General features: G+C 43.6%; 1 protein-coding gene across 4 annotated transcripts in view; it reads left to right on the top strand.

Moving 5' to 3' along the window:
- The window catches only part of KDM5B (lysine demethylase 5B), an 80,289-nt gene that overhangs the window by 9,352 nt on the left and 48,372 nt on the right, over positions 1 to 22,565 (top strand). For all 4 annotated transcript variants that reach the window (XM_029068614.2, XM_029068613.2, XM_029068612.2 and 1 more), the window contains exons 2-4: positions 16,095 to 16,172; positions 19,330 to 19,452; positions 21,827 to 21,997. In XM_029068614.2, coding sequence (XP_028924447.1) covers positions 16,095 to 16,172; positions 19,330 to 19,452; positions 21,827 to 21,997 — 372 coding nt within the window. The remainder of the gene's footprint in view (positions 1 to 16,094; positions 16,173 to 19,329; positions 19,453 to 21,826; positions 21,998 to 22,565) is intronic.

Raw genomic sequence — 22,565 nt, 5'->3', positions numbered from 1 at the left:
TTAAGACCTGATTATCCTCTACCCCAGTGCCTAGTGCTGTGTCTGGCACATAGTAAGCGATCAACAAATACCATAAAAAGAAGTGCTCGAAAGGTACAGATCCAAGTGTCACAGAAGGGAGAGGAGCAGGGGAGATGAGGGCGTAATTGGGGCAGGCCTCTTGGAGAGGTGATTTTAATGAGACACAACCCCTCCCCAGCATGTGCAGGAAACCATTTTAAAATCTTCAAATTCACTGTGGTCCAAAACAGGAAGAGATAGAACCCCAGTTTCTAGTCCCGGTTCTTGTCATTTTCTCTTCTCCTTCCATGTTTGTGCCTTCTCCCTTCTAATAATAATAGTAATGGTGGTATTTAAGTGCTTATTTCGTGCCAGGCAGTGTACTAAGCGCTGGGGTAATTATAAGGTTATCAGGTTGGACACAATTTATGTCCCACGTGAAGCTCACAGTCTTAATCCCTATTTTACAGGTGAGGTAGCTGAGGCCCAGAGAAATTGTGACTTACCCAAGGTCACCCAGCAGACAAGTGGCAGAGTCAGGATTAGAACCCAGGTCCTTCTCACTCCCAGGGCATGCTCCATCCACTAGGCCACGCTACTTCTACCTGGGAAGTGAACTGTTGCAGTATTTGCTTTCTCAGCTACCTTCTAGGGCAGTTGAAAACGTGAACGAATGAAAAGGTCTAAGTTGTGGGGAGCTTCCGGATTAAGGAACTCTTATTAATTGGGCAGTGTCTTTGAGTTTGACTGTAGCGAGTTAGAATTCGGAGGCCACAGCTTTAACATATTACTGTAATCACATCACTCCGGAAACAAAGACCAAATCCTATCAAAGCTGCGTAATTATAAGGTTTTTCAAACAAGAACCTCCTAATTTTCTGGGCAGTCGTACCATTTCCGCATTCTGAAAGATTCAAACCAAATGGTAATTTCCATCATTGCCAGGACGCAAATTAGGTGGCAGGGAGAGCAGGACTAAGACGGGGGAGGGAGGCTTAGAGGGGTGGGAGGGAGTGTGCAGGGAAGGGGAAGGAATCATTAATTAGTCAATCGTATCTATTGAACACTTACTGTGTGCAAGAGCACTGTACTAAACGCTTGGGAGAATGCAGTATAGCAACGTAACAGACACATTCCCTACCCCTAATGAACAGGATGGGCTTGAGGAGATGGGGGGTAAAGTGGGCTGGGAAATCCTTCCTTGGCTGGCATGAGCAGAAAGATCTTGGCAGTGAATGACGCTTAAAAAGTGGTATTTAACGAGTCCTTACTATGTGCAAATCACTGTACTAAGCACTTGGGAGAGTACTACAGACTTTGTTAGACTACCCTTCCCTGCCCATAATGAGCTCACAGTCTATACGATAATCTACTATGAAGAACTACATATCTTCAGTGAAATCAGTCAATTGTATTTATTGAGTGTTTAGCCTGTGTGGAGCACTGTCCTAATCGTTTGGGAGAGTATACAATAGAACAGAGTTGATAAGACACTTTCCCTGCCCACAATGAGCTTAGAGTCTTCCGCGGAAGATCTGTGGAGATCTACATGTTTGTAAGATCTTCAGATACTTTTGTCCCTCCCAAGAAAACTACTCCACAGAGTGATGGGGCAGTGTTTTGGAGTCCCAGGCTACCTCTGGGGAGGAAGGTGACTTTTGAGCTCTGTTTGATGAGATGTCTCCGTTCTAGGCTCCTCCCCTTTCCCCCTTTCAAGGCCTTTACTGCTGCTTTTCCCAGTCCCATTCTAATAAAGTATTTTAGCCCTCTCAAAAGTTGGTCTCAACTTCAGCGTCCTTTTATCAATTTGTGGTTCCCAGGAGATGATTGGAAAATAACTTGCAGCAGGCCCAGGGATGAAAACGTGAGCCTCTGTTACCACTGTCGTAATGATTGTGACCTCGTTAAGCACTTAATATGTGTCAAGCACTATACTAAGCACTGGGGTAGATACAAACTAATCACGACTCAGGTGGAACGCTTAGGCTAGGAGGGAGAACAGGTATTGAATTCCCATTTTGCAGTGGAGGGAACTGAGGCACAGAGAGGTTAAATGATTTACCCGAGATCATACAGCAGGTAGGTGGCAGGATTAGAACCCAGGTCTTTTGACTTCCAGACTTGTGCACTTTCCACTGGGCCGTGCTGCTTCGTATGGGAGTGAAATGGGGGGCGGGGGCATGGATTGAAGAGTTCTGGAGACTGTAGGGAGGTGCATTCCTGTAGAATGGAAGAGCAAATCAGGCCTATGGGAAGATGCACCCGGTTTTCCAAAAACGTGCGGGTGACTCTCTGGCAAAACCTAATGTTAAGGTAAACTTCTTGATAGCATTTGTATCCATACACTAATGGTTTATTCCAGCACAGCTGTTGTGCTCTATCGAAACAGGCCCGTGAGAGCGGATGAATGTTCCCGAATTTCCTTCCTCACGCTATTCTAGATAAAACATTCAGTGACCGAACTGAGCATATAGTCTAGTGGGGCAGGGCAGGCCAAATCTGCGGGGAGAAGAACTTGCCTAGAGTGGTTCTATAAGCTCACGTTTTAGAACTTGGCCTTGTAGGTAAACACGGTCGGACTTGGCTCACGAGTTCATTTTCACTTAAATGTTTGCATAGGAATCTTGCTTACTAGTAGTAATGACAGTCTGAGCACCCATTCCCTGGATGTAATGCCCTGTACTAAGTGCCTAGTAAAGTTTCACCGAAGCAGGAGACTTGTTCCCTGCCCCAAGGGAGCTTTCTGTCAATCAGTTGCGCTTCCCCGGGCGGGGGGGATGACACACATACAAAAATGTTTACTAATAGTAGAATTGGACTAATTCATGGACTATACAATTAAGCATACATATATGCAAGTATTCCGGGGGATATACATTCTTAAGTGCTTGAAGTGGCTGTTGGGTTGATACCTATTTTGTTGGAGTCCACTTTATGAAGAGATGTTGAAAGTCTTGGGGCGTTAGCTAGGTGGCGAATGGGAAAACTTAGTTTAGAGCTAACAAACTTGCTAATTAGAGGCAGGGTGGCGAGAAGCAGCGTGGCTCAGTGGAAAGAGCACGGGCTTTGGAGTCAGAGGTCATGGGTTCAAATCCCAGCTCGGCCATTTGTCAGCTGTGTGACTTTGGGCAAGTCACTTAACTTCTCGGTGCCTCAGTTACCTCATCTGTAAAATGGGGATTAAGAATGTGAGCCCCACGTGGGACAACCTGATTCCCCTGTGTCTACCCCAGCGCTTAGAACAGTGCTCGTCACATAGTAAGCGCTTAACAAATACCAACATTATTATTATTATTATTACTGGAAAGAACAAGGACTCAAGACCAGGACTGTGTACTCTTAGCCTGCCCTGTGACCTCAGGCACTTAGTGTTTCATCGGCTTCGTTCACTCCATCTGTTAAATGGGAATAAGATACCTGCTCTCCTTCACTCTTAGACTGCGAGCCCTGAATAGGAAAGGGACTGTGTCTGACCTATTACCTTGGGACTTAGCACGGTTCTTGACCCTTAGTACATGCCTATTAGATCCAGTTTGCTTTACACAATTTGGATAGAGTGGCATACCATGGGGTGGCTGAACTTACTATAAAATGAGGGAATTCTGTTTCAAATAGGTGACAGGATCAAGGGACATAATATTAATAATTCATAATTGAGGTACTTAAGTGCTTACTATAGGTTAAACACTGTACACAGGGCTGGAGTAGATACAGAATTATCAGATCAGACCCAGAAACAGACTGTCATGCCTTAGCCCTTGAAAAGAAACCAATTGCAAGGACATTCAGTTCTCTTGTAATGGGAGGGGGCCGTGTCCTCCCGAAACCTTGCTTTAAGGAGGACTTGGGCCGAAATATTCATGAATTCTGACACCTTGCATGTGCACATAAGCAGTTTCTTCAGTTTCACAGCTTGTGGAGGCCTAATAATAGAAGAAACAGAGAAGCAGCATGGCTCAGTGGAAAGAGCATGGGCCTGGGAGCCACAGGTCATGGGTTCGAATCCCAGCCCTGCCACTTGTCAGCTGTGTGGCTGTGGGCAAGTCACTTAACTTCTCTGTGCCTCAGTTACCTCATCTGTAAAATGGGGATGAAGATTGTGAGCCTCACGTGGGACAGCCTGATTACCTTGTATACCCCAGTGCTTAGAACAGTGCTCTGCACATAGTAAGAGCTTAACAAATACCAACATTAATAATAATAATAATAATGGTATTTGTTAAGCACTCTCTATATTCCAAGCACTGAACTAGGCACTGGAGTTAGCTACAAGGTAGTCAGGTTGCGCACAGTCCCTGGCCCACCTGGGGCTTACAGTCTAGAAGGAAGAACAGGGAGTTGATTCCCATTTTATAGATGAAGAAACTGAAGCACAGAAAAGTAAAGAGCCTTGCCCCATGTCACTCATCAGGCCATGTCTGAGGCGGAATTAGAATCCTGGTCGTCCAACTCCCAGGCCTTTGCTCTTTCAGCTAGGCCAGGCTGTTTTTCCAAGCTTGCATCATAGGAAGATTGTCCCTAATTCCCTAATCATGTTCTAGCCAAACCACATATCGCAAACTTGGTTATCTCAGAGCGGAGCGTATTTCAAATCGTTTAATAGAAATTGGTCTTTTAAGAGGTCTACCTTGGTTCTTATGACCAGGGAGAAGAATCAGAATGAGAGTGCAATAGTTGAAACGGTGTAAGTCTAAAACACAAAAGGCAACAGGCTTTAAAAGGCTTTTTTTGGTCTTCCACAACCAGTTTGAACTTTACCTGGTAAAACAGAAGTCATGAGAAGCTGTGTGGCCTGAGTGGTAAAGCGTCAAAGGACTTGAGTTTTATGTAATCCAGCTTCTGCCATATTACCTGCTGTGTGATCTTGGGCAAGTCAGTTAACTTCTCTGTGTCTCAGTTCCTTCATCTCCAAAATGGAGATTTAATACCTGCCCTCCCTCCTCCTTAGCCTGTGAACCCTATGTGGGACCTGATTATCTTGTATCCACCTCAGTGCTTAGTATAGTGCTTGGCACAGAGCACTTAACAAATAGTCCAATCGTTATTGTGTTCTCTTTTCCCACTAGATATGTCAGATCCCTGAGGACAGGGCACATGTCTTGTTTCTGTTTTACTCTCTCCAGCTTTCAGTATGGGGGTTTGCATATTCAGGTGCTCAGTATCTACCACTGATTGAATTGTTTTGGAATCTTCCTTCCCCAGTCTCTTGTCTACCTTGAAACACTTGGCATAATGAGATTTTTGGATTGTCATGGCGTAGGAGAAATGCCTGTGCTGTAGCTAGTAATATTTACTAAGCACTCACTTGGTGCATCATCCTGTCCTAAGTGCTTGACAAGTACAAAACAATCAGTTCTAGTTACTGAGAACTTAGTGTGTGCAGAGCACTGTATTGAACACATGCTTCTCTTGTGCTTTTCCAATTGCTTAGCAGAGTACATTGTACTATTAAAAGAGTTGGGGTGTTTGGGAGGATTGACTGTCACTCTCTATTTTCTAACCTTAGGAGCTTTTTCTCTATCTATGCCGGGCACAGTAAAAAGGCAAAATTATGGCAATTTGAAAACACGCATATACTCCCCAATGTAAATGGATTTTATTCTTTGGAAATACGGCCGTATCCTGGGTTTTTCCCATGGGTCATTTCCAGATCCACTGGAAAAATAGTACGGAATTTGATTTCGTGTGCTGTACTGCCCTGATCAACATCACTTAAACGTTAAAGTAATTTGAAGTATATTACAATTAAAAAAAATGAGAAATGGTAATAAGATCTACTTCTGCTGGCTTCCCGTAGAATCAAAGCTTGTTCTGCCATGGCGGCGGTTTTAGAATTTAGTGACAAATTTAACCAGTTTTGTTGGACTAGGTGCCCTCTTTTCTTAAGTGTCTTGCAGTAGGCAGATGCCTTTTTGAACACCTCTTGTTCAGGCCCCTTGCAGTGAGGCATTGGATCGTTGAGTTTGTGGGTTCCTCCGAGCGAGAGGTAGTCAACGCTTGTTCCCTCTTCAGATCAGCATCTTCTTTGGTTCTCTGCCCAGGGATCCCTCTAACTCCTTGAAATTCTGCCCCAAACAGTGGGCAGCACTCTTCCAACCTCTGTTTATCATTCGTCGTTGACTCAGTAATTTCAGTCAGCAGTGGGGCAGGTTTGACTTACCTGTGGTGCCCGGCCAGTGCGTTGGGGCCGAATTGGGCCTACGCGTGATGAGGATGGCATCAACAGTACAGCGAGGGCCCCTGTGCTGGTTGTATCATGGGGTGGTTGCCGTGTCCTTCCACTGGTAGACGGTTCGTGAAACAGTTCGGCGGTGGGTGGCGGGAATGCCATTTTATGCTTGGTGAGCTTAGAGGGGCCGTTCTTTTCATTTATTGTTTTTTCTGCATCTTCAGCATTAGGTCCTTGTCATCCTGTTGGTCAGAACCATCGGTTCGGTATTACAGGGCATCCGAAATGATGGCTACTTGAACAATTTGTACTAATCAGTTGTAGAGCCTCCAGTCAAGTGCATCAGACTCTTTTAAAAAATAGTCTCAAATGTTTCTTTGGCAGTAGAATCTGGATATGCAAAATGATGGGGTGGATTTGGGCAGGTAGGGGTGTGTGTTTGTGTGTTTGGAGGGGGGTGGGGGGGTGCTCAGGCCAGCCTCATCCCTGTGTAGATCTTATCTGGCTTTTTGTTTATTGAATTCCACCCACCAAGAGCGCACAAAGTTAAGGAATGATTTACCTATTTTGCTAACTCTCCCATCTGGCAGGTGTTTTCAGTTAGACCTTACAGTAAGGGTGCGGGATGTTTAACTTTCCTGCAGAATCGCCGCCACCCAGGGAATGTTCAAGGGCAGAGTACATCTGAGGAATCCTGTTTTGAAATGAAATGCTGCTCCGGACTCTTCCGAATGTCACTTTCCGTTTAACACTTTTCCATGCAAATTGTCCCCTCCTTCTAGGATTCCAAATGCACTAGTATTTATAAAATAGAGAGACTCCAATTACCTTTAAATGACAAACATTTCTAAAATGGCCGTACAAACAGCATTTATAATGTGAAGCAGCCTGAAAAAAATGATCCTTAAGCTAGTTTTACTTGATGTTGACAATATAGAAAAGCCATGGGGGTGGTGTGTGTGTGTGTGTGTATGTGTCTGTGTGTGTTTCTGTGTCCGTCCACATCTGTGTGCAGAAACCCACTAGTATATGTGGAAGAGGTGGAGAGGGGCTGGCCTGGATTTATACCGGAAAGATGTGTACTGTGCCTAGCTGCACAGTAACTTTGATTTAAAATGTGTGTTATCAGCCTGGGTCTCTTCCCCATCTTTATGCTTTGCGAATCTGCAAGGAAAGAACACTATGCAAAATATGCTAAGATAACATTCATAAAGTTCTGCAAATTTTATTTTCCTTCTTGGAAACCTTGGGAAAAGGTACAGAAGATACAAATGATCAGCAACATATTTACCAGCTACCTTCTTTTCCCCATCCCTTCCTCACAAGTAATACTAAGGAAGCAAAACAAAGACTTTGCCATTCATCTGGCATAAATTTTTGTCCATCTCTGGCAAGTGGCTGTCTGCAAGTCTCATGTGGATGGATATCTGCAGTAAGCTTGTTTACCAAATTTAATCCTGTTGGGAGATGACATAATATTTGCTAGCCTTTAATCAGCAGCATATGTTGATTGATCTATAAAAGCCTTAGCCAGCACTGAATTGTTTACCTACTCTTCTAGCTTTTGGGCACCCAACTGGCAAGTAAATTTAGAGCAATTTTTGGTTTCAAGACATCTCCGTAAGGTCGTTCCTTCCTCCTCTCTTCCTCTCCGTTCACAGCTTTTTTAGGGTCATGGAAGGGTAGAGTTAGAGTTTAATCTTTCCTCAGGCCCTGAGCTTCAAGAGTTTCTCTGAAATGAGATGGCCTAATTAGCAGGTTTCAAAACTAGGGGCCAGTCCCCAAGTGGCTCCAGGGAGTTGGGCGGAGGGATGGGATGGCCCCACCCGGGATACACGTCTCCCTGTTCTCGAAGCCAGATTTTGGGTTTGGAGTGGCCGGTGCACCCAGGAACCAGATTAGCCCTCCCCATTCCTCCTGCCCCTCCCTCCCATTCTTTGGTCAGTGAAGTCTCAGGGGGTGGAGGTGGGTGGAGAGTGTGATCTGTCATCAAGATGCCCCTCCAAGGGTGACGGGCACAGGACAACTGCCCTTTGTGCCCCTTTGGTTAGGGTGGTCCAGGACACCTCCATTTTGGGGGTCCCTAGAATCTGCCCGCTACAGATCACGGCCATTCCCTTGCCCAGGGAAGCAACAGGATACGGTGGCAGGGACCAAGACTCTTGCTTCAGCCCTGCTACTGGCCTGCTGGGTGACTGAAAATGTCTGTTTCTTTCACTAGACTGTAAGCTCTTTGGGAAGGGATCATGTTTAGCAACTCCACTGTACTATATTCTCCCAAGAGCTTAGTACAATACTTTTCACACATTAGGTACTCAATAAATGCTATGGATTGGTTGATTGAACTCTCTAGGTCTGCGCCCTCATCTTATGCCTGGCCCAGTTAGTAGCACTCTGACATGGAACTGCAGAGGTGGGGTGGGCTTCTCGGCCTTGAAACTGTCAGATATAAGAAATGCCGGAAGAGTTCCTGGCTGTCAAAACAGTCCAGGAAAAAGGGCTAGAGCAGTGGCCTCTCCGGTTCGGATGGTGCTTGCAATCATCACACTAACCACAGAACATTGGGGATGCTAGCATGGCTAAGTATAATGACATTACTGTTGGCTGTTGAGAAACATTAAAGGGCTAGTTTTTTTAATATTGAACCATTTTGTCTTGTGTAAAATGACCAGTAAAAAAACTCTGTCAGTAATTTTTGTTCTGACTTTTATTCAAATAAAAACAAAACGACAAACTCAGCTGTTGGCGATCCTGCCCCAGAGGTCTCAGCAATGTGCCCTCAATCCGTTGGCAGGGCTTAAAAACTGGAGACTGAGGAAAGGAAGAGGGAGGAGAATGAAAAGGATCCAGCTGGTGGGTGCATGGGGATGTGCCACCCCCATTGCTTTTGATTCTCTTGAGTGGCAGCCATGTTACCGGTTGCCTAAATCTGAATTATAACTTAGAGATATTTGGTTAAAGCTGAATAATTGGAAAGAAGCATGTAGATTGCCTTAAATGGCCACCTTTGGTTCCAGATCATTAAAATGGATAGAAATGTCCTCTGTGCCACGATTTCTGTCTCTTCTTATTGCTTGGGCTAAGAACAACGTAATGTTCCAGCGACCACCATTTTCCCCATCTTGATCAAATACAGTATAGTTTCCCTTTCTCCCCCCGCCCCCCATCTCCTGCGTTGGGAGGAAGAGTCATATGCTTTAGGCTAGCCAACCATCATGCTTGGGGGTTTTGATACCCCCTTTAGTTATTTCCACTTAGTAGTTATGTATAGGCTTGTGCTGAAAGAGAAATGATTCAGAATTCACTTTTCAGGAACATTGCTACAAGCGCACAGTAGCCCTTGAAGCAACAGGAACACGTCAGAGTGCAACCTCCTTATGGGCAGGGAATGTACCTAACATCTCTGTTGTATCTCACTCTCCCAAGTGCTTAATACGGTGCTCTGCATATAAGTGCTCAATAAACACCATTGTTTGATTCCCCTCTCCCCCCTTCACCAACCTGTGTGACATCCCCAGTAGCAGAGGAATGAGTTGTGGGGACCTAGAGGATATCTGGTTCCAATTGGGCTTCATCTCTGTGTTAACCTCACCTGGTTCTGGGGTCTCCTTAACTAAGCCCAGCCCACAAAAGGAGAAAGGCTTTAATCTAACTTGGGGCTAATCTGGTTTTGGAGGGCGTCTTTGGAAGCAAACTCATTTTCCACACGCATGCATAGAAAGTTTTCCAGGACTACATTTCCCACAGTATTTCTGGCTTTTTTTCCCCTTGTCCCTCACCCCCTTGCTCCCACAGATAGGTTTCATTGCTGGAAAAGGTGGGAGCCTGGCCTGGGTGCTTACTAGGCTGACTGTGGTGGGTTGGTTCCATTCTTGCCTTTTGAAATTCATTCGATTGTATTTATTGAGTGCTTACTGTGGGCAAAACACTGTACTCAGCAATTGGGAGAGTACAGTATAGCAACAGACAAATTCCTGCCCACAGTGACCTCACAATCTAGCCCTCCCAGCCTCTTATTCTGACAGAAATCCCTTCTAAACTGTCCCAGAAAGAAAGTGGACAAAATGCCCTTTTTTATAATGTTCGAGCGGTGACTACCCCTCTTATGGCAGTGTCTGGCACTTTAACACCAGGAATTACTTCTATGAGAGATTGAAGGGGAAATATAACCACCACTCTGCTGGTATTCACACTGACCCCCCTCGCCCCCATTCAGCTTCAGTTTTTTTAATGCCCTCCTGGTATTAGGTTGTCCTAATTTCACTTGCCTCCAGGGGAAGAATTGATCCTGTGACTGACTGGTCGCTAAGATTTACTGGGGAAGCTGAAGTTAGATTTGGTTTTGGTACCGTCAACTCCTAAACGATTGTTGAAATTCGAGAGGTGCATAAAATCAGAATCGGCAGAGTTCTTGAAACTAACTGCACAGCCTTGTTCTTAGCTGGTTCTGTGTAGGATTAACTCGCTTTTCAAGTGTTCGCAGTTTGTGAGTAAAATAACATGCACCTAGCCTTGTGGTGGGTGCCCATATAATCCAGTAGAGGGCGCATTCAATTTTTCAGCTTTTATTTTTCAGCTATTGCCTGAATTTTAAGAAATAAAATATCCAGCGAACTCTCTCCGTAGATAAAGAGTAATGTAGGTCAAAAAGTTGGGACAGTACACATTGTCCTTTTTTAAATAGGCAGATGCTTGCAAAGGGTAACTGTTTATTGTAGCACTCAGTTTCAGTATGAAGAATACATATATAAATAATGTAGCTATTTTCAAATTAAAGTCTGAAGGTGATCACTTTCCCCAGTATATCTGGAAAGACTTAAAAATGAAGAACAGTGGAGTGGTTGTGTTGACCAGTAATCATCCCTTTCGATGTAAAATGGACAGCGTTCATTTCGCCAAAGGTGGGTAAACAATCAAAGATGACTCTGTCGTCTCCCTGATCCCATCAGAGCTTGATTCTTAAAATACATTTTTAGCGAATACATTTTTAGTTTACATTTAGTGAATACATTTTTTTAAACTCAGCTAACAAAATTTAGCTAGATTTAGCCAGTTAATTTTTAGATAGGCAGCATCTAAACACTTCGCATTTGGATTTTTTTTTTAAACTTATACGTACTGGAAATTCTAACATTGGATTAAGATGTAGCACATTTTTCCTGTCCTTTCGATTTATTGTACTTACAATCATGAATAGTCCGTTAGTATGTCTTCACTGACTCTGCCCACCCTTTTAAGATTTGATTAGTTTTGTTTCTGGTTATATTTTTGAGTTTTCTTAAACGTTTAGCTGATTTCCCTACTTAAAGTGGTTTATGATTTTAGAGTGAAAGGTTTGAATTAGAATACTGTGACGGTATGAATCCCTGGAAGATCAGCTGTGGGCTTAGAGGCAAATACTTTGGAGGCAGTGACGTCCACTGATTTTTGCGTTGGACTCCAAGCCTTCTTCCTTGTCCCAAGCCCCTGACAAGACTTCTGAGTTTCTAATTAGGGCTGAAAAGAACCAAAATGATGTCTCTCTGGCCTGTTAGCTCTTTGAAGCCCATCCCTTTTCCAGTCCCCACACCCACACAATTTCTCCCCCCGTTTGCCCCGTCCCTTCAGTGAAATGTGGGCACCCATGCTCTTGGGTAGGAGATTCTTAAACTCCCAAATTCTTAACTATCTTTTGGCTGTGAAAAACAAGATTCTTTATCCTTTCTTTTACAGACAACTGATATTGTGTAGCTATGCTTAAAGGGGGTGATTTAAGACCATACTGAGTCCGTTTAGCCCATTTGCTGCATGGCTTCTTTAATGGTAACAGCCCTGTCTCCCTATTCTAAACTGTTGAGCCAGACAGGAGGTAGCCTCTGAAGGGAGCCTTTCTGCAGAGAGATGTAATGTCTGTTCTCCAGCTTAATAATAGCATTTAAACTTTTAAACGCGATTTAAACAAAAGCATTTTAAAGGCAAATACTATTTAGTATATTGCATTTCCTTTCATGTTAGACTACAGCTGTATCATTGCAAAAATGAACCCAGAAATCTGTTTTGCTTCCCCCTCCCCGTCCCACCCCATAACTCTGGTGAATATGGGCTGTTTGAAAACTGGGAGACTCAGGCCCCGAATTTATCCTCCAAAGATCTGGCTTGGTCATCTGTAATGCTAGATGCAGTACCAGAGTTCAAATGCTTTTCGAGAGTTGATGTTGGGGTGATAGACGATTTGTAGGTAGGGGAAGATTATATATGAGATAATAGTCATGCTGTTCTAGGGTCTGAATTTCAGATCTGGAAATATTTTGAAGGGAAGACGGCCCTGGGAAATGGGTGCTCAGTTGCCGTGGGTAATGAAGGAATGTTATTCCATTGTCTTGTTAGTAATAGTAATAGTATTAAGCATCTACTAAGTGCAGGGCACTGTACTAAGTGCCGGGAAGGAATGCACCGTCTCTGTCTCGGGGGCCTCACAATCTAAAAATAAAAAGGGGCAGAGGGGATTGGCGACGGACACATTAGGAGATGTTCATGGTACACTAGAAGAAGCACTTGGCAGTTATTCTGAATAATCAGTTTGAAGCCAAGTAGTATTGCTACATTAAACTGGGATTGATTGAAAAACTGATGTACTGCAGTTGTGAACCTTCCAGATGTGACCTGCTTGAAGATATTGGAACCACTGAGTAACAAAGTTTGTTAGCACCAAAGAAACCTTCATGGGCTAAGTTGCCAGTTTGTAGGAATGCTTGGGCAGGTTTGTTGAGTTCATGCCTAATACCTAAAGCATTCTCTTCCCATGACATGAAGAAGATGATAGCTGTTATCATTTTGACTTCATTAGGAAGCCCCTTGGCCAAGCTTCATTAATCTGAACCAAGACTAATTTGAATAATAAAATATCAGAACAAAATTGGATGTGTGGCCAATCTTTATAAGTGAACAGAATTGAGTTTGGCTTTCTGAACCTTAACTTTGGGCCTACTTTAGATAAGTGGCATTCTATCTCACATTTGTGTAATCGTGCTGATCAAAGGCTTATGGGGAAAATTTCATTTGGGGGAACATTTAGTGAATGAGTGTATTTAGTGTATTATCTGTCTGAGAATTGCAGTACGGATCTTCTGTTGAATTTGGTGTTGAAACTGGTAGGATGGGCATTGTCGGCACTCAGGGGTACCGGATGTTACTCTGCCGACCCAGGAGTAATGGGCATGTGTTAAGTATGTTCATGGATTATGCAGTGTAATATGACAATATCATAAGGACCCCCATGGGGAAACCTGCAGACCTTAGAGTATATCCCCAGGAGGGATTGCTGTCCTTCCCTTTTCTCCTTTGCAACAGAGCCATCATGTTCCCTTCTCAGGGACTAAACAGAGGCACAGCTTCTGAGTTGAAAACCTTGTGGGCAGGAGCTGAAGTGAAAGCAGGCTGGGTGTTTAAAATGGAACCATCAGTCATGAAATCCTCCAGTGCCATATCGGTACCGGATGGGGGACAGAAGAACTGAAAATCAGACTGACTCTCCTATATGAAACTGGATGACTGAATACCCAGGACTCTTGATTTTGGTCTCTTGTTCAACTAGCCAAGTTGGATGCTGATCTAATACTAATAGACATCTTCATTCATTGGCATTCTCCCACCCTACTCAGTTCCCTAAAAATTAATCTTGAAAATTGCATTTCATGCATGCAGTTCCAACTTATTTGAGTTGCCCTATGACTCATTATACTAACTTTAGGGTATTCAGTCTTGCCTAGCGCTTTCCTATTGAGATGTTTTATTTTGGTTTGCACCCTCAAATCTGGCACTTTAAGCGAATGTATTGTGCATCAGAGGAAAAAAAGTGGGTTTCTAATTTAAGAAAAACCCATGTCACATCCAACTGGAATTAAGGTGAGATGGTGGGAGAGCCTGCCAGTCAATGCCTATTGGGTTAGTTAATACACATGGCCTTTTTGATAGACTTTTGTCTCCTGGTTAATACTGTCTCTGGTAAACTTAACAGTGCTTTTGACACTGATTCTTCTAATTACACCTACCCATCAGGAGCCATGGGGAACAGATCTGCTCAGTGTCAGTAGGTGGCTTCCATTCCCAATTCAACTAATCATGAGATCTTGGTTATCTTTATAATTTAAGAGATAAAGCTTGTATCCTGTTAAAGAAATTGGTCAATGTCAAAACTGAGTAATTTGACTCTGCTACATTAATTTGCACCACCATACTGGCTAGCTGTGAAGGTGTCATGAGGTTTGAATCAATAGGTGATATTTATTGATTGCTTATTGTATGCAGAGCACTGTGCTGAGTGCCTGGGAGAGTACAGTACAACAGAGTTGGTAGACAACACTCCCTGCTCACGATGAGCTTACAATCCTACTTTATAGTCTAGGTCTAGTCTATGCAACTAAATGTTTTAGGCTGCCCAAAGCTATGAGCTTATTTTCTGTTTGTTTGCAAAAGGAGTATGCACTTCAAGTTGCTGTTGTTAGGTGCATCAGGTGTTGGTAATATAGAAAATATTTACCTGCTCTGTGTTCAGGCTCCTCTTGAGTATTTTAAGGATTCAGATGCACTCTAATTGCCCTCCTAAGCAATACAGACATGGGGCTGAGGAAGGGAGTTGGGCTTCTGGTGGTAAAATTGTTTACTTGTGTTTTGGTGAGGGTTGAGGAGGAACAATCGAAAGGAATGGACTCTAAGGGTAGTTACTAAGATCAAGATTTAAAAGCTTCCACAAAATCCAGCAGACGTGCTAATGTATTTCATTTTTAAAGTAGCCTGCCTGCATCATTGGAAAATCATGAGGATTTCCATCGATTCAACTTGGTTTTGATACATGTGGCCCCAAAGGTTCTGCTTTTAGAGCATTTCCTTAATATGCATACTAGTTGATAAACTTGTATAAATCTTAATTATTTGTAGATTTTAAAGACTATTTTCTTAATCTCTTGATTTAGTACTTATGTTGGACTATGTCCAACCTGATTAATTTAGAACAGTGTTTAACACACAAACACAAGTGTCATTATCATTATTATTATTGTTATAAGATGAAGCAGCTTGGCATAGTGGTTAAAGCATGGACCTGGGAGTCAGAAGGTCATGGGCTCTAATGCGGGCTCTGCCACTTGTCTGCTGTGGGACCTTGGACAAGTCACTTAAACTTCTGTGTGCCTCAGTTACCTCATCTGTAAAATGGGGATTGAGACTGTGAGCCCCACGTGGGGCAGGGATTATGTCCAACACGATTTGCTTGTGTCTACCCCAGCACTTAGTGTAGGGCCTGGCACATAGTAAGTGCTTAAAAATACCATAAGTATTATTTATGCAAATCATTTTGCCAAATGTTCAACTATTGCACGTTTAGAGGTTTGCACATTTATTGTGGTCTACCGTGCTTTTTTCTCTCCTAACCTTGTCCCTTATATGCCATGGCCTGGTGAGATTATAACAAACTTTGTCAGGAACATCTCCATCTTAATTCAACAAAAAGCAGTCCACTGAGTTTGCAGTTCCTCTTTTAGAGTGAAGCATTACAGTTGACAGTGAACATTTTCGTCACTGAATGATATATCCGGTCTCTCACCCATGGTTACCGGGAATGTCGAAAGTGATTGGAATCAGTTGCCTTAAAAGGAAAATGTGTTGACAGTATATTTTTAGTCCCTGGGAGTAACTGGTTGACTTATTTCCTTTGGGGTACTCATATTCAGCGTTCAATTTGTTGTGTAAAATTTTCTGGCAGAAATGCGAAAAGGAAGACAGAAGCCTTCTTCCCCTAGTCCTTATCCTCCCCAAACTGAGTTCTTGTTCTATGGAAATGACATTGATTGGGTGAGAAGCTTGAGGCTGATTTGACTTTGGCAATTTGATTTAAGTTGTCGCAGTTGGCTTCGCTCTAATTTTAACGATGGTCTTTCCTTTTTCTTAGGACTGGCAGCCGCCATTTGCTTGTGATGTTGACAAACTTCATTTCACTCCTCGAATCCAGAGGCTGAATGAATTGGAGGTAATGTCCGAAGTTGATATCTTAATGCTGAAATGGAACCCAGTCGAAAGAGATCTGCCAGCGATATGGGAGGAATGAGTTTATGTCAGTCAAAGTATATTAGCAGTGAAGGAAATAATATTGCAGTAAATCCTTTGCACTGAACATATAGCAAGGGGCATTTATTTCCTCAAAATGTTTAACTCGTCCTATCCCTTTTTAAAAAAAGCGTATTTAGATTGGTTTAGATCCCTCAGCGTCCCCGACCTGCTGTTGGTGGTGGCAGCAGTGGGATGAAGTGGGTGACTCAATCCTCTCAGCAGGAACCATCACACGAATGGTTCCTGAGAACCAACCATGAGAAGCAGCATGGTGTAGTGGTTATAGCCCAGACGTGGGAGTCAGAAGGTTACGGGTTCTAATCCCGGCTTTGCCACTTGCCTGCTGTATGACCTTGGGCAAGTCACATAACTTCTCTGGGCCTCATTTCCCTCATCTGTAAAAATGGAGATTGAGAGTGTGATCCCTGTGAGTGACAGGGACTGTCCAACCTGATTTGCTTGTACCCACCCCAGTGCTTAGTACAGTCACTGGCACATAATAAGCGCTTAATAAATACCGTGATAATTATTATTGGTATGAATGCTGCAAAGGGCCAGGCATATTTGGGTATTTAGTAATTACCATTTGGGGTCTCTTCTCAACTCTGTGAAAGCTTCATTCAAGTCTGATATATTTAAGAGATATATGTTAAGCACTTACAGTGTGCTAGGCACTGTACTAAGTACTGGGTAGGTACAAAATAATCAGGTTGGATGTAGTGTGTGTCCCACATGAGGTTCACAGTCTTAATCCCCATTTTACAGATGAGGTAACAGGCACAGAGAAGTGAATTGACTTGCCCAAGGTCACACAGCGGACGAGTTGGGGAGCAGGGATTTGAATCCAGGTCCTCTGGTTCTCAGGCCCATCTCTATCCCCTAAGTTATGCTGCTTCATATGGACATATGCTAAAACTTAATTGAGCATTTTTATGCTAAAACATACCATTCTACCTAAAATGGAGCTTAAATTCCAGAATTTTTTTTGTGGAACTTACCCGTAGTTATACCTCAAAGTGAAGAAGAAAATGTCCTCATCCCCATTTGGGTTTCTTATGTGTTGTTGGCAACAAGCCTCAGGACTGGTCTAACCACAGAGTGTGAAACAGCAGCAAAGAGCTGCTGAGATCTGGAAGCCAAAACTTGCTTGGTGGCTATCAAGGACCAGAAATCCTGATAAGTCACTGAGAGCTGCTTCACTTATGACACTCTGGAAGAATAATGGGGAGCTACGTTGGGAGCGGTCGATTTCTAATGGATAGTATTTGGACTCTTAAAATGGCAGCCCATTTTTGGTTTTTTTTTTTTTTTTTATAAAGATTGTTATGTAGGTATAGCATGGCCTGGAGGATAGAGCATGGACCTGGGAGTCAGAAGGACCTGGGTTCTAATTAATCCCCACTCTGCCACTTGTCTGCTCTGTGACCTCGGCAGGTCATGTAACTTCTCTGGGCCTCAGTTACCTCATCTGTACAATGGGGATTAAAGCTGTGCCCAGCCTGATTATCTTGTATTTACCTCAGTGCTTAGTGTACAGTGCCTGACACATAGTAAATGCTTAACCAATACCATAAAACTGTTTATGGCCCAGAAAGTTATCATGGAATTGTTTAATTTCTGAATCTGGGTGGCTAGTATGTCTGTCTCTCATATATATATATATATATATACATATATATATATATGACACACATATATATATATATAAAACACTCTCAGAAGCCTTTTGTTAACTAAGGGAATTTCAAAACAAAATGGACCAAAAATATGATTATACCCATAGGAATTTCATTTATTCTCTACACCCAAAAAAGATGGATTTGCTTGTAAGGGACTCCAACAACTACTAGGAATTCATGCTCTTTCTAGAGCCTAGTGAGTGCTAGGCACTGTCCTAAACTTTGGCAGAGTGCTTCTGTAGTAAAACACATACTCCCCACCCTCACAGAGCTTCCATCTTAATAGGGGAGACAGAGATAAATTATGAGATAGTGAAAGGCTGAGGAGGAACTAGTATAAACTATATATTCACAAGTTTCATGTGCGACTCATCTTCATCCTTGCAATCCAACCACAAGATTACGGTAAATTAGCGAGATTCGGAGGTCTAGTGATTTCTGTTTTTGGCAAAAGGGTGGATTAATGGAGTTTTAAAACCAAGTAAAGGCAACAAGAAAACCTTTGACTTCTTGTTTTGTTTCCTATGAATGTCCTTCAAATACTGGTTCCCTTTCGAAGAAATGGTCATTCCTGTCACCTCTTTTAAAATGTTGGCTTCATTTTATCATCTGCACAATGGGGATAACTGCTCTCTTTTCCTCTTCTGTTGTGAGCCCTGAATGGTTGGTTCTATTGTGTAGCACAGTGCTTGGCGAAGAGTAAGTTCTGAACAGATACAATTATTATTTTGAAACCTTCCCACCACCTACGTGGGTGTGGTAATAGTAATTGTGGTATTTGTTAAGCACTTACTGTGTGTCAAGCGCTGTAGCAGCGTGGCTCAGTGGAAGGAGCATGGGCTTTGGAGTCAGAGTTCATGGGTTCGAATCCCGGCTCGGCCACTTGTCAGCTGTGTGACTTTGGGCAAGTCACTTAACTTCTCTGTGCCTCAGTTACCTCATCTGTAAAATGGGGATTAAGACTGTGAGCCCCACGTGGGACAACCTGATTCCCCTGTGACTACCCCAGTGCTTAGAACAGTGCTCGGCACATAGTAAGCGCTTAACAAATACCAACATTATTATTATTATTATCACTGGGGTAAACCAAGAAAGATACTCAGGTTCCACATGGAGCTCACAGTCTGAGTAGGAGGGAGAACAGGTATTAAATCTCTATTTTGGAGATGAACTGAGGGACAGAAAAGTTAAGTGACTTGCCCGAGGTCACGCAACAGACAAGTGGCGGAGTTGGGATTATAACCCAGATCCTCTAACTCCATGGCCCATGCTATTTCCACTAGGCCTTGCTGCTTCTCATATGAAGTGAACATTGAGGTGGAAGTTATCAACCGGTTAAAATATTGCAAAATGCATAATCTTTAGAAGCCTGTTAACACAATTTTGTTATCTTCTTAGGCACAAACTCGGGTGAAATTGAATTTTCTGGACCAGATTGCTAAATTTTGGGAGCTTCAGGGTTGTACCCTGAAAATTCCACATGTAGAGAGGAAGATCTTGGATTTGTTTCAACTAAATCGGGTAAGGTGGTTTTTTTTTTTTTTACATTTCCTTTAATATTTATGGGCAGAACAGTGATCCTCAAGTGCCTTCAGATGAGATGGTAGTGGTGACAACTATTGCTTCATTGTGAAATAAGAATATGCATTCCAACTTTATTGATGCCTTAGTGCTGTTTTTAGGGCTTCCGCATGATGAAGTTGAACGGCTAAACAGTAGGCAGTAGAGGTAGTGGGAGAACCCAATTTCCATAGTCCTTCTAATAAGATTGTGGTAACCAATGGGCAAGACCATTCCCCCCTGCTTTTTCAAAATATAAACAGGGATACATTCTTGATTAGGGAAGAAAACACAGAGGAGATCTCTGTAAGTTCATACCGATACGAAATAAATCGTTCAGGTGGTTGATCAGTCGTCATCCTCAGTAGCATCTATGGAGTACCTCCTTTGTGAAGATCATAAAGAGAATGAACATAAAAGCAAATAAAAGAAGAGATCACTGTTCTCAAGGCACTGTCAGCTTAATGTGGGAGACAGTGGATAGAAACTGTCAAAAATATGACAAGTTAATTCAACCAATGGCATTTACTGAGTACTTAGTGTAAGCAGAGCACTATACTGAGCACTTGGGAGAGTATAGTAAAGTTGGTAGGCACGATTTCTGCTCTCAAGGAGTTTACAAGCCAGTGGGGCGGGGGGAGACGGATAATGAGATACATTACAGATAGGGGAAGTGACCAAGAGTAAGGATATGTCCAAAAGTGTGGTGGGGATGGGGTGCGCATCAAAATGCTGAAGGGATACAAACCCAAGTGCGTAGGCTTCATTGGCCTGAGGTTAAGGTGGTCACTTGGGGCCCAGCAGGTTGGCACAGCCTATCAGCCATAGCAGGAGAGACCTTCGGTTTACTCAGTCTGATCTGGGCACCTGCGGTAAAACTGTGAGATGGGCCAACTAGATAACATTAGTAATGGTATTTTTTTTTATTTTTTTATGGTATTTGTTACAGTGCTCACTATGTGCCCAGGCACTGTACTAAGCGCTGGGGTAGATAGAAGGTGATCAGGTTGGATACAGTCCCTGTAGCACATGAGGCTCACAGTCTTAATCCCCATTTCACGGATGAGGGAACTGAGGCAGAGAGAAATGAAGTGACTTGCCTTAGGTCACACAGCGTATGAGTGTCAGAGCTGGGATTTGAACCGCGGTCCTCTAACTCCCCAGCCTGGGCTCTTTCCATTAGGTCACGCTGCTTCTCCAAACTCTTCTCTACCAAGCTTGGTGGTAAACACTAATAGATGCAAGATAATTAGATTGGTCCTGGTCCCTGTCCCACAAGGGACTTAGAGTCTAAGTGGGGGTAGACTGATTTTATATAGAACAGTAAGAATGAATCATGAGACACCTCAAGACTACTAATTCAACAACAAAATTAAGAGAATAAGAGAATGACTCGGAAGCTAAATAGTATTCGCACCAGGGGCAGTGGGCATCTTCCTGACTGATCCCATCAAGTAGAATCCTGGGAAAACCATATTGGTTTGTCATCAAGGACCGGGTCACAGACTACCTTCTGACCGCAGTGGCCTGGGGTGATGTGGGCTAGCTGGCCCAGCATCGGGGCCCCCATGGGCCCCAGGACTCCTGATCTTAGAAGGGTTCTGGGCATCAAATGGGCTTGACTTCTGCCCACCCTCCTGCTTCTGCAGTAGACTGTGGCGACAGCCTGTTTGGCTGGGCCAGCAACGGTTATTGGGCAGGTGTGGATATATTAAGTCTTAGTGATGGTACCTGATGTAGGAGGCCAGGTGTACTGGAAGGGGCATTGCGAGAAGGGAGGGGTGGTGAGGTGGCCCCCGGAGAGAATAGCAGGGGTTGCAGTGTATTCTGGAGAGCCAGTTCCCCATGCTGGTGAGGAGGTGGAGCGAGCATGCCAGGGAGAGAGGCTGCAGGGCACAGAACAAGCACTTTAGGAGAAGTGAATGGTAGGGGAAGAGTGTGGGCAGAATTAGGTATGAGGGTTTGGTGGATAGTAGTGTGGCTGGTTTGAAGCTAGGGCCGGGACAGGAACGTGGGGAGCCATGGCAGGGACAAGGTGGGGGCCGAAAACCCAATGAAAAGGAAGCTGAATAGAGGGGAATGAGAGAAGGCAGATAAGGTGGGCATAGCGCTGGGCAGTGGGGCCTAGAAACTGGAATGAGACAAAGGATGAGGGAAATAGGGCTGGACAAGGATGGCGGGGCTGGCGGCAGTGAGGGAGGTGAAGGGATTCAGGGAGTTAAAGGGAAGAGGAGGAAGGGGGAGACGCAAAACAATGACTTCGTGAGGCGGGCCTAAATGGGTCTGTGCCACAGTGTGTTTTTGTTTACTGTCTTCTCTCCTTCCCAATTGACAGCTGGTCGCCGAAGAAGGTGGATTTGACGTTGTCTGTAAGGACAGAAAATGGACCAAAATAGCCACCAAAATGGGATTTGCTCCAGGGAAGGCTGTGGGATCACACATTCGGGCACATTATGAGCGCATCCTTTACCCATACAACTTATTTCAGTCTGGAGCTAGTCTTTTGGTGAGTTTTTATGGCTCGCTAGAGCCTGGGTTGATTCTTTGCTGATGGATCGCTTCCTTTTAGGAAGAAAAGTACTTTAAACCAAGTGTAATACATAGTAGCCATCTTTGGTACCGGTTTTGAGTTTGCAGTGTTTTTGGTTCAGTTCATGGAACATGTGAGATGTGGTCTGCGAGTGAGAAATTCTGCAGGAAAGAGTCCTTTTCTCTTTTAAAAAAAAAATATGGGGTCCACAGTGATCATCACATCAAGTAAGAATAGTCGGATGAAGAGACATTTGGGACATTTTATCGTCTGCTTGTGATTGAAGGCCAATGGATCTTGCCCCCATTCAATGCTTTTTCTAAGAATGTTGCTGGTCACTGTATTGTGAAGTTCATGAAAGTTTCTTGTTTGCCTTTGTTAAATGGGATCCTTGAATAGATTCTCGAGGATAGCTAAGGTCAGGGGAGAAGTTTCTGATTTTAAATAGCTGCTGCAAAGCATGGCAAAACGGGGATATAAGGCCTTTTTTCCATGGCAAAATGTGCTAGATGAGAGCAGGGTGGTAATGGGGTTTGAGGTCACG

The sequence above is a fragment of the Ornithorhynchus anatinus genome, chromosome 7 (assembly GCF_004115215.2).
Source record: "Ornithorhynchus anatinus isolate Pmale09 chromosome 7, mOrnAna1.pri.v4, whole genome shotgun sequence".
Classification (NCBI taxonomy): domain Eukaryota; kingdom Metazoa; phylum Chordata; class Mammalia; order Monotremata; family Ornithorhynchidae; genus Ornithorhynchus; species Ornithorhynchus anatinus.
This window is presented reverse-complemented; position numbering and strand designations above follow the sequence as displayed.